We start from the raw sequence: 12,337 nt of genomic DNA, 5'->3' as shown, positions 1-12,337 counted from the left end.
CCAAATCATGAAAGTCCAGTCCGTACTAGAACATTAGTCCGCAGATGAACGGGTGGAGGGGAAATCCCAGCCCGTGGACGAAGTGAGAGAGGAATACTACCCTTTCCTGGGGTTTCAGGGTAGGGATGATCTACCGTTCGGCTGGAAGTCGATGTGCAATATCTGTGGATAGGTATCCGGCCTCCCGAAGCTTCTTGATGTCCTCCTTCTTGATGGAAGAGGCCATCCACTTGCCTCCCGCTCAGGACATGTTCGGAATGATTTTGCGGAGAAGGTGAAAGCTTGGGCGTTGGAGCTCGAGAATGTGTGAGCAGAGGAAGAGGAAGGCATGGGTGACAAAGGGGAAATCCTTATCTCCTTATAAAGGCAGCAGGGGTCATGCGCCTCCCCACTTGCCCTAGAAACTCGCTTATTCCCCAAGCGTCGTGCTAATGGCGCGGTTGGGTTACCCACACCCTATTGATGAGAATCCCGTGATAAGGGGACACGATCTCTGCTTCGACAAGACGTGCCAATAAAACTGCCTCGCAAGATGTGCAGTAGCAGGTTAAGAAAACGGTTCGAATAATGATCGGGCCACTGCGTGATATCACGCTATGGAAAAGTTGTCAGCAGATTAGACTCTTGGAATATTGTACTCTCTATGGTGATATGTGGAATTTGTTTTGCAGAGCCAGACACGATTCTTGTGTTCAAGATCTACTTGGGAGTATTCGGAGAAGGAACCCGCCTTGCAATGCCGAAGAAAATCTGCGCGCCAGACTCATTGATGCGGAGCATCCTACGGTAATCACCATGTCAAGAGTCCGTTTGGCAAGTGACACGTGCGACCTCTACTTCTCATACATAAAGGTCAATCTTCTCCTTTACACGTGCTCACTTGACCCCTTCGAGGATGGTATACTACTTGACACTTCTCCCATATGCATGCATAGGTATTGTCGGAGCTTCACGGATGTCGAGGAGGAGTGCAAGCGCCAAGGAATAACTACACCATCCGCGAGGGAAGCCTGGAAGCGACGACGGAAGAAGACAATGCTGCTGAAGCTACAGCGGACGGACATCCGGGCCAAGGGCCGGACATCCGGCGCATGTGCAGCCTCCAAGGAGCTGCCCCAACAAGACAGCCAAAGCATCAGCGGCCGGACATCCGGCCCGTGTGCCCGGACATCCGGCGCCTCGGCAACCCCCGGACATCCGGCGCTCTACCCCAGAAATCTGGCGCCCCTATGCAGAGAGCACCGTGACCAACCTCGCCAGCCCAGACATCCGGCCCGCCAGCCCGGACATCCGGCACCCCGTGAACGGCCGGACATCCGGCACCCAGCCGGACATCCGGCGCCTGCCTGCGCGCATGGACAGGGCCCGAGGCCCATGTATCCTTTCCCCACTTACCCCTTCGTGGCTAAGACTATATATACTCCATCTCCTTCCTCTAGTTAGGGTTAGCAAATATGATAGCTCATTTGTATGTGAGCTTTGCTCCTGCCTATCTCTACTCTTGAGAGAGAGAGACCATCACTCCTTTGGAGGCCAAGACCTCCATCTAGGAGAAGATCCTACGGGACATCATCAAGACCCCCTCGTGGGAAGATCCGTCTAGGATAGCATCAAGACCTCCTCTTGGAGATGAACCTTACCTTGTATCTTTCCCTTTGTTGTTCATGTACCTTGTGATCTTGTGTGTTTGATTGTCTAGTGGATCTATGATTAGACTTGTTCTTGAGTGTTTCACCTTGTGATTTCTCTCTGTTCTTCCCCATGTTCATCGTGTTCTTCGAGGGATCCCACTCCAAACGTGAAAGATCGGCCTACACCGGGTTTGCTCCATATCATAGGGTATCATGAGCCACGTTTATCACGTATTTGGAGTCCCTCCCACCGTTTTCTAGCCTTCTTTTGCTTGATTTTTCTCCTAATTTCGAAAATCCCCACCAAAAATAGCCCCAATTTTTTTGTGATTTGTTGGTTTGATGATGTTTTGTTGATTTTGATCCGTGGATTTGCTTGGTTTCAAGTGGATCTAGCTTTCCCCCAAGTTTCCCCACCTTCCATCCACGAAATCCATCAAATTTTGCCCCCGAAATCATCAATTTCCGCCCCAAACGGGATCTGGAATCGTCGGGCTGGACATCCGGGCCCTGGAGCACCAAATCCACACGGTTCTGGACATACACCCCCGGAAATCCGGTCCCTACCCCCGGATATCCGCTCCCTGGCATTTCAGCTTCCGTGTTTCACCATTTTGACCATAACTAATTCATCTGAACTCCGATTTTCGCGTTCTTTAGCTCGTTTTGAAGCTCTTGACATCCCCTTTCACAAAAAAATACTACCAAAACCATTTTAATCCATCAAATATTTAAAAATTTGGCAAGTTTGCCTAGGCCTTCCACCATATCATCCGCATAGCCACCACCGACTTCCGCAACCTAACCCATTTTGCTTGCCATAGCATTAGTGGTTGCTTGAGTAGTGATTCGAGTCTCCTAAGGTGTTTCGGCTACTTAGGGACGATTGCTTCTTCATCAGCCACCACCACCACATCCGCATTGCCAAGGGAAAACCACCACCGCTCTCCGCTACCACCATTTGACATTTGTCATTTGAGATTTTGAGTTTGCGGTTTTTCCATTTCCTAAGGTGTTTCGGCTACTTAGGGACGAGTCTCCATCATCTTGGTGTCTACATCAAGAACACCGCCACTCATCATCGCAAAGGACGGTAACCTTGATGAAACTATTGTATATTCCCTTGCAATTGCATTGATAACCCCCTAACCCATTTTGCGTTACTTGCCTATCGAGACTAGACATTTGAGTATTGCCGGCAACGTTACTTGTGCACATTAGTAATCATTGATCTACACCTTCCATTGCATACATACCATATCATTTGGTATCATCATATCATATCTTGTGTCACAAGTTTGTTCCGGCATATACACAATTGCTATCTTGGTTTATGCAAAGTGGCCATAAAAAAGAAAAAGAGAAATAAAGCTTTTAAGCAAAGAGCTTGTAAGCAATAGCCATAACATCACAATATATCATATACGAGCATCTTGGATCATTGTGTGAGAAACACCGGGAACCATACATACATAGCATACTTGGGATAGAGAGTTTATCCATTTTGCATCTTATAGGTTGTGCACAAGTGTCATATCCGCCTATTGAGCAATCGTGCTAGCGTCTCTCTTGAGTTGTGCAACACGAGCGTTTTCCGTGGATTCCATATTTTGTGCTCATTCCTTGGTTGCACGACCCCATTTATCTATCTTTGTGTGTGTTTCGTGTGCCACATATTGCTATTGGTCTACTTGTTTCGCTTGCGAATTTGTGAATCTCTTTCAACATTATTGACTCTTGCTAACATTTTGCATCAAATTTTTGTGCCACTATCCTCACCGAGCTCTAGCATAAGCTTTACTTGATAGGTGTGAGTGAACAAGTCCGGTACCAATTCCACTATTCTTTCATTTCACATTGAGTGAAACGGGATACATCCTCAACTTTGGGATAAGGTAACTTGGTATTGTTTATCTCATTTCCTACTCACCTCTACTCGAGTCTTGTGATGTATAGGCACGGCATTTCACCTTCGGTCTACAACAACGACGAGTTCGATGCCACGGAAAACAACTCTGACGCCAATATGCAAGCTCAAATGGAGGATATCAAAGCCCTCATCAAGTCCTACAAGTGATCTTCCTCATCTTCAAGAAGATGCTCAAGAGCACATGCCTCCGAGCTACCATCTACGGCAAGATCACATCGGCATCGACACCATCACCAACAAGAACGTGAAGGTCAAGAGATCTACATCAACAACCGCTCAACGACTTCACCATCTCCCTTAGCATCTTCGCCAAGCGACTTCAAGGCATCTTCGCCTTCGGATATTCGGCATCTTCGCCAACAAGCACCTCAAGACTACGCTCAAGAGAAGCTCCCCAAGCTCAAGTCCGCGACTTCCACGAGCTACTACGACCTCGACATCGACCACGCGATTCCTTTCTATGGAATGCAAGAACCCGAGGAGTACCTCGAGTGGGAGCGAATGATGGACGACTACCTCAAGCTATATCAAGTACGTCCTGAAGATCAAGTGAAGTGCGCCACAAGAAACTTCCACGACTACGCATTGGCATGGTGGCTTCACGCACCTTTGGAGAGCTACAAGATGAGTGGGCCCAAGACGAAGAGCGCTTTGCGGTGAGAGTTTGTGCCTCCAACCTACACGGAACAACTTCAACGCCAATTGGAGAACACCATCCAAGGATCCAAGTCCATCGACGCGTACTTCAAGGAGATGAAGAATGTCTTGCGACGAGCCGGCGTGGACGACCCCATTTGGATGAAGTTTCATTTCAAGATGGGATTGAACAACGACATCTCCAAGACAATCTTCCTCCAGAACTACGAGTCCCTCGACGACAACTACATTGGTGCTCTCAAGGCGGAACAAGAACTCATGAAGGCCAAGGCTTCTCCACCCCAAGCAAACTTCGCGGCGACCAAGCTCCATCAAAACGAGCATGAGGATAGTACCACCAAGATGTCCATGCCCGACGACCTCCTAGACGATGCTCCCAAGTTCGACTTCACCGCCATCCCTCTTTGTGCCATTGATGGTGCCGAGTCTACCACGACTCTTTTCCAAGACGGTGCAGCGACGAGTACGACTACAGAGACCCTCAAGGACCAAGCTTTGGAGGCGAGCGACAAGGTGGCGAGCAAGGATGATGCTTCCATCTTAGGAGGTGAGAGTGGTGATGTGCCATCTTCGGCCTTCATCCACGGCGACGATGACGAGATGATCGAGCATGGTATTTTCCCTTCGGTCATGGAGGAGGGTGATGATTTGCCATCTTCGGCCTTCATCCATGGCGATGACGAAAAGATGGTTGAGCATGGGATTGTCCCTTAGACCACGGCTACGTATGATGACTTGAGTGACTTTTGCCACCATATTGAGGGTGAGAGTGACTTCACCACTAGCCCCATATATGATGTGTTGCCACAAATTCCATGTGAGGAGAGCCACAACCCCAACCACTTGAGTGAGATGAGTGACTCCACCATATGTGAGTTTGAGTGCACCTACCTTGAGGGAGTGAGTGAACCACCACATAGAGAGAGTGTGATAGTTGATAGGTCTAGTGAGGCCATTTGCATTTCTAACAACTTGACCTCTACCTCTATTGTGTCTTCTCATTTGGTGCTAGGTCCCATTTATGATGACGCGCCGATCCTCGACGACTTCGTCCTCCCTTTGGACACGACGATGGCCATGGTGGAATATGATACACCCCCACATGGTTCCATCAAGATGAATATGACCACCATTTGGTCTTTCCCACCTCACCTACACCACTTGATTGGAATGCAAAAGGTAACATAGGTGAAGGTGATGCTCTAGTCCCACTAGTGGACATTTCTGACATTGATTGCTTGCATGATGTTGATCCACCTAGTACCATGCTTCATGCTAGTATGATTTCCCCATGTGATGATTTGCCAATTTATGATGATTTTGATGATTGCCATGTGGAGTCTATTAGTTGTGATGCCATGTTACATAGGATTTCTTGTGACAATTCTTTAGGTCACATCATGTTTGCTAATCCGCTTGACTTGTCATATGCTATGCATGAGATCCATCATATGTCTTATTTGCAATCTCTTCCTAGTGACTATGCATATGCCATTAAAATAAACCCAATTTGCACTTATGGCATAGATGACAAGCCCATGCTTATTGGCATTTGTTTTTCTTGTGATGATATTGATATGCTCCCTTTTCATAATTTATCTCATATGCCATGCCATGCCCACCTAGCTTCGGATATGCATTGTTTTGGATGTTGTCCATTTTCTCCATGTGATATTGCTCATGAGGAGACCCCCATAGTTTTCTCATGCATTTTAGGAGATTTTTATCCACCCCATTCATTGCATGATCCCAATAATTATGTGCACCATATGCTCCCCATGAATGAAAATGCTATTGACGTGCCATATAATTGCATGCTCAATTTGCATCCCCATCGTGTCATACATAATAACTATTCTTTCATGATGGATGACATGTTCTTATACCATGCATCAAATTTCTTTGAGCATTTCTTATCTTATGCTAACTCACATGTGCACATACACGTCATGATGGATGATGTGTACATTTACCACACGCACAATTTCTTTGGTTTGTGTGTCTTTTGTGTAGGTACCCATGCATACTTGTCAACCTCATAATCCCACGAGTTGACAAAACGAGCTCTAGAGAACAACGATGATTTGGGATCTCATGGATCGTTTTTCCCACCGCTCTCTTCACGCAAAGACTTCACACATTTCTTCTACATGGCCCTCACTTGGCTATGGGTTAGTGTTCATTACATATCATATGCCCATCTTGCCATGTTCACTTTGCATGATATGCTATTTACTATGCCTTTGCCATGCATTTGTGACCCATGCTTTGCAGTACACATGTTGATTGACTCTAGCACTTGTATGTGTATTTGCAAGCTTGGTGGAGATATTGCTTGTTCTTGCCATGTTCCTTTTGTGCACCATTCCTATGATGATACTATGATCTTGCTTTGTGTTCTTGCTTGCGATATGTCATGTGCATTACCTATGCCTATTATTTTCTCACATGACATGATTGCCATGATTTACTCTAGTGTGTTGCATCTTCGCTCCACTAGTTTGCACGACTTGATTACTATGCTTGCTTATGTTGCATCACCAATGATTCATACTTGCTCATTTCATGCGGTTGATGACAACCATCTATATTCTTTGCACATGATTCATATTGCTTCTTGTCATATATCTCCATGTGTTGCCTCTCTCATGCTAGATTTGCCATGTATTGAGTGCAATAATGATTCTCTTCTTGCTCATGAGATTGCCCCCATAGCATTCTCGCATATATTTGGAGATTTTGACATATTACTTGTGAAGCATGCTTGTCTTACCTCTTTGCACCATATGCCTAGTGCCATGAATATAGCCATTGTTGCATCATATTATTCTTGCGCTTGTTCTTCTAATGGTTCTGTGCAAGAGAAGAGAACCATCATGATGGATGATGTGTTTATCTACCATGCGCATACATTCTTTGTTTTGTTTTGTGCATGTGTAGGATACTTGGACTTTGTGTCGACTTCCACTTCACATGAGTTGACCATTTGAGCTCTTGAGAGCGAGCCTCATATATTCTACCACGACTCACTTCTACACCACATTTCCTACAACTTTGGCATTGTGAAGAATGCACAAGGACACGCCTTCAAGGTGACATCTTTCTTGAGCTTGGATATTGTGGATCATACTACTTGTGTTGATTGCACCATGATACTTGTTGGTCATCTTAGACCACTTGATTGTGCACATGTTAGAGATCTTGCTTCGACTTGTCATTTTCACATTTCCATGCCTCATGACATATATACCTTGTGTGTTGCATCCAATTCTTGGACTACTTGCTACTATCATATGTTTGGTTGCAAGAATGTCATTTCTTCACATATGCCATGTCCCATTGCTTGTCACATGCTTGACTTGATTGCCTCGCACATGACCAACAATTGCTCTTTCTATTGTGTTGAATGCCACACTATATTCACTACGCCCTATGCACATTATGCTTGGATTGTCTTGCACTTGACCCATGTGTTTAGACACTTCATTTTATTTGGTGTTGTGAATGATTCTTATGCCTACCATAGACCTTTCATTGAGCAATTTGTGAATGCTTTCTATGAACTTGAGGTAGATTCTTATTCTCTTGTCACACATATTTGCATCACTACCTCACATTTGCATCCTTGTCCCCATGATATCATTGCTCGTGCTCAATTGATATGCTTACATGCCATGTCACAATCCTTTGTCACACCCGATGCTATGCTTGATGATGACACTTGGTTGGTGAATCACCTCTTGAATGCTTGATTTTGCACTAACGCTAACCACATTTGTTTTTCCAAGTGTTTGTTGTTCTTGCTTCTTTTGAAGGAATCACTAGACGGTGCGACATTGGAGATTGCCCATTTCGAGTTTCAAGATGATGAGTGCTTGGTGACCGACAACTTCGACAAGGCACCACCATCTCTTTCCCGTGGTGATTTGGTTTTCGATCCGAGGTCGGATCTTTTCCAAGGGGGAGGGGATGATGTGGAGCATCCTACGATCATCACCATGTCAAGAGTCCGTTTGGCAAGTGACACGTGCGACCTCTACTTCTCATGCATAAAGGTGAATCTTCTCCTTTACACGTGCTCACTTGACCCCTTCGAGGATGGTATACTACTTGACACTTCTCCCGTGTGCATGCATAGGTATTGTCGGAGATTCACGGATGTTGAGGAGGAGTGCAAGCGCCAAGGAACAACTACACCATCCGCGAGGGAAGCCTGGAAGCGACGATGGAAGAAGACAATGCTGCTGAAGCTACAGCGGCCGGACATCCGGGCCAAGGGCCGGACATCCGGCGCATGTGCAGCCTCCAAGGAGCTGCCCCAACAAGATGGCCGAAGCATCAGCGGCCGGACATCCGGCCCGTGTGCCCGGACATCCGGCGCCTCGGCAACCCTTGGACATCCGGCGCTCTCCCCCGGAAATCCGGCGCCCCTATCCAGAGAGCACCGTGACCAACCTCGCCAGCCCGGACATCTGGCCCGCCAGCCCGGACATCCGGCACCCCGCGAACGGCCGGACATCCGGCACCCAGCCGGACATCCGGCGCCTGCCTGCGCGCATGGATAGGGCCCGAGGCCCATGTATCCTTTCCCCACTTACCCCTTCGTGGCTAAGACTATATATACTCCATCCCCTTCCTCTAGTTAGGGTTAGGAAATATGACAGCTCATTTGTATGTGAGCTTTGCTCCTACCTATCTCTACTCTTGAGAGAGAGACCACCACTCCTTTGGAGGCCAAGAACTCCATCTAGGAGAAGATCCTACGGGATATCATCAAGACCCCCTCGTGGGAAGATCCGTCTAGGATAGCATCAAGACCTCCTCTTGGAGATGAACCTTACCTTGCATCTTTCCCTTTGTTGTTCATGTACCTTGTGATCTTGTGTGTTTGATTGTCTAGTGGATGTGTGATTAGACTTGTTCTTGAGAGTTTCCCCTTGTGATTTCTCTCTGTTCTTCCCCGTGTTCATCGTGTTCCTCGAGGGATCCCACTCCAAACGTGAAAGATCGGCCTACACCGGGTTTGCCCCGTATCACTCATCGTCATTGAAGCCTGGTTCAGGGGCTACTGAGGGAGTCCTGGATTAGGGGGTCCTCGGATAGCCAGACTCTATGCTTATGTTGGACTGTTGGACTATGAAGATAAAAGATTGAAGACTTCGTCCCGTGTCCGTGTGGGACTCTCCTTTGCGTGGAAGGCAAGCTTGGCGATTCAGATATGTAGATTCCCTTCTATGTAACCGACTTTGTGTAACCCTAGCCCCCTCCGGTGTCTATATAAACTGGAGGGTTTAGTCCGTAGGACAAGAACAATCATAATCATAGGCTAGCTTCTAGGGTTTAGCCTCTACGATCTCGTGGTAGATCAACTCTTGTAATACTCATATCATCAAGATCAATCAAGTAGGAAGTAGGGTATTACCTCCATAGAGAGGGCCCGAACCTGGGTAAACATCGTGTCTCCCACCTCCTATTACCATTAGCCTTAGATGCACAGTTCGGGACCCCCTACCCGAGATCCGTCGGTTTTGACACCGACAGCACCCATGGGGATGCTCGAAGGATGCTCCACATCAAGTTCTTTATGACTAATGTTGAATCCATGGATTATACGTACTCGCACCCTTTCACCTTTGCTAGCCACTCTAGTACCGCACAACTTTCTTCGGTGCATTAAACCCACTTTTTACCCTTCCTCAAAACAGCCACCATACCTACCTATTATGACATTTTCATAGCCATTCCGAGATATATTTCCATGTAATTCAACTGTTCCATTTATTATGGCACATACCATCATTGTCATATTACTTTGCATGATCATGTAGTTGGCAAAGTATTTCTGGCTAGGCCATCGTTCATATTTTTTTATACATGTCACTCTTGATCATTGCACATCCCGGTACATAGCTGGAGGCATCCATATAGAGTCATACCGTTGTTCTAATCGAATTGTAATTTTGAGTTGTAAGTAAATAAAAGTGTGATGACATCATTTTATAACATTGTCACATGTGAGGTTATCAAAATAAAAGAGGACAAAGAAGCCCAAAAAAAGGAGGCCAAAGAAGCCCACAAAAAAGGAGAGAAAAAGAGAGAAGGGACAATGTTACTATCCGTTTCCACACTTGTGCTTCAAAGTAGCACCATGTTCTTCATGATAGATAGTCTCCTATTTTTTCCCTTTCATATAATACTAGTGGGAATTATTCGTTCTAGAACTTGGCTTCTATATTCCAATGATGGGCTTCCTCAAATGCCCTAGGTCTTCATGAGCAAGCAAATTGATGCACATCCACTAGTTTTATTTTGAGCTTTCATACACTTATAGCTCTAGTGCATCCGTTACATGGCAATCCCTACTCACTCACATTGATATCAATTGATGGACATCTCCATAGTCCATTGATTTGCCTAGTTGATGTGAGACTTTCTCCCTTATTTTGTCTATTACCACCTTCTACTCCAACCATAGTGTTATGTCCATGGCTCACGCTCATGTATTGCGTGAAAAGTTGAAAAGGTGGAAGCGCGTTAAAAAGTATGAAACAATTGCTTAGCTGACACCGGGGTGGGCATGATTTATACGTTGTGCTGACAAGAGGGAGCATAACAAGACTACATGATTTTGTAGGGATAACTTTCTTTAGCCATGTTATTTTTGAAGCTTAATGATTTGCTTTCTAGTATGCTTGAAGTATTATTGTTTTTGTGTCAATGAATTTTTGTTTTGAATCATACGATTCTGAATATTCATGCCAAATACAAGAGATTGCCTTGATAAATATGTTAGGTAGCATTCCAGATAAAAATTCTGTTTTTATCATTTACCTACTCGAGGACGAGCAGGAATTAAGCTCGGGGATGCTTGATACGTCTCCAACGTATCTATAATTTTTGATTGTTCCATGCTATTATATTATCTGTTTTGGATGGTTTATATGCATTAATAAGCTACTTTATATTATTTTGGGACTAACCTATTAACCTAGAGCCCAGTGAATGTTTCCGTTTTTCCTTGTTTTTGAGTTTCGTTGAAAAGGAATATCAAACGGAGTCCAAATAGAATAAAACTTTCGCGATGATTTTTCTTGGACCTAAAGACACCTACGAGACTTGGAGGCCAAGTGAGAAGACCCTCGAGGAGACGGCAAGCCAGGGGCGCGCCCTAGGGGGGTGCACCCCTAGGGCTTGTGGCCCCCTCGGAGACCTCCTGACCTCTCTCCTTGGCCTATAAACTCAAATATATTCCAAAACCCTCAGAGAAAGCCACGAAAATACTTTTCCACCACCACAGCCCTCAGATAGATCTCCAAGAACATCTAGAGGCCTTTTCTGGTACTCTGTCGGAGTGGGATTCGATCATGGAGGGCTTCTACATCAACCCTATTGCCTCTTCGATGAAGCGTGAGTAATGTACCGCAGACCTATGGATCCATAGCTAGTAGCTAGACGGCTTCTTCTCTCTATTTGATTCTCAATACCATGTTCTCCTCGATGTTCTTGAAGATCTATCTGATGTAATCTTCTATGGCGATGTGTTTGTCGAGATCCGACAAATTGTGGATTTATGATCAGATAATCTATGAATATTATTTGAATCTTCTCTGACTTCTTATATGCATGATTTCATATCTTTGTATTTCTCTTCGAATTATCGGTTTGGTTTGGCCAACTAGATTGGTATTTCTTGCAATGGGAGAGGTGCTTAGTCTTGGGTTCAATCTTGCGGTGTCCTCACCTAGTGACAAAGTAGGGGCAGCGAGGCACGTATTGTATTATTGCCATCGATATAAAAAGTTGGTGTTTTCATCATATTGCTTGAGTTTATCCCTCTACATCATGTCATCTTACTTAAGGTGTTACTTCGTTCTTTATGAACTTAATACTCTAGATGCATGCTGGATAGCGGTTGATGTGTGGAGTAATAGTGGTAGATGCAGGCAGGAGTCGGTCTACTCGACACGGATGTGATGCCTATATGCATAATCATTGCCTTGGATATCATCATAACTTTGCGCTTTTCTATCAATTGCTCAACAATAATTTGTCCACCCACCATATTATTTGCCTTCAAGAGAGAAGCCTCTAGTGAAACCTATGGCCCCCGGGTCTATTT

At 45.4% G+C, this 12,337-nt stretch overlaps 1 protein-coding gene across 1 annotated transcript; it reads left to right on the top strand.

Moving 5' to 3' along the window:
• Positions 1-4,560: 4,560 nt before the first annotated feature.
• Positions 4,561-8,312, top strand: LOC123065404 (uncharacterized; the record flags this gene model as incomplete). Its single annotated transcript, XM_044488691.1, has 3 exons — positions 4,561-4,845; positions 4,933-5,298; positions 8,007-8,312. Coding segments are annotated over exons 1-3 (957 nt in total), but the record flags the coding sequence as incomplete, so codon positions are not given.
• Between the last annotated feature and the right edge of the window lie 4,025 nt (positions 8,313-12,337).

Source organism: Triticum aestivum, chromosome 3B (assembly GCF_018294505.1).
Source record: "Triticum aestivum cultivar Chinese Spring chromosome 3B, IWGSC CS RefSeq v2.1, whole genome shotgun sequence".
In the NCBI taxonomy this organism is placed as follows: Eukaryota; Viridiplantae; Streptophyta; class Magnoliopsida; order Poales; family Poaceae; genus Triticum; species Triticum aestivum.
The sequence above is the reverse complement of the archived record's forward strand: the minus strand, read 5'-3'. Positions and strand labels throughout refer to the sequence as shown.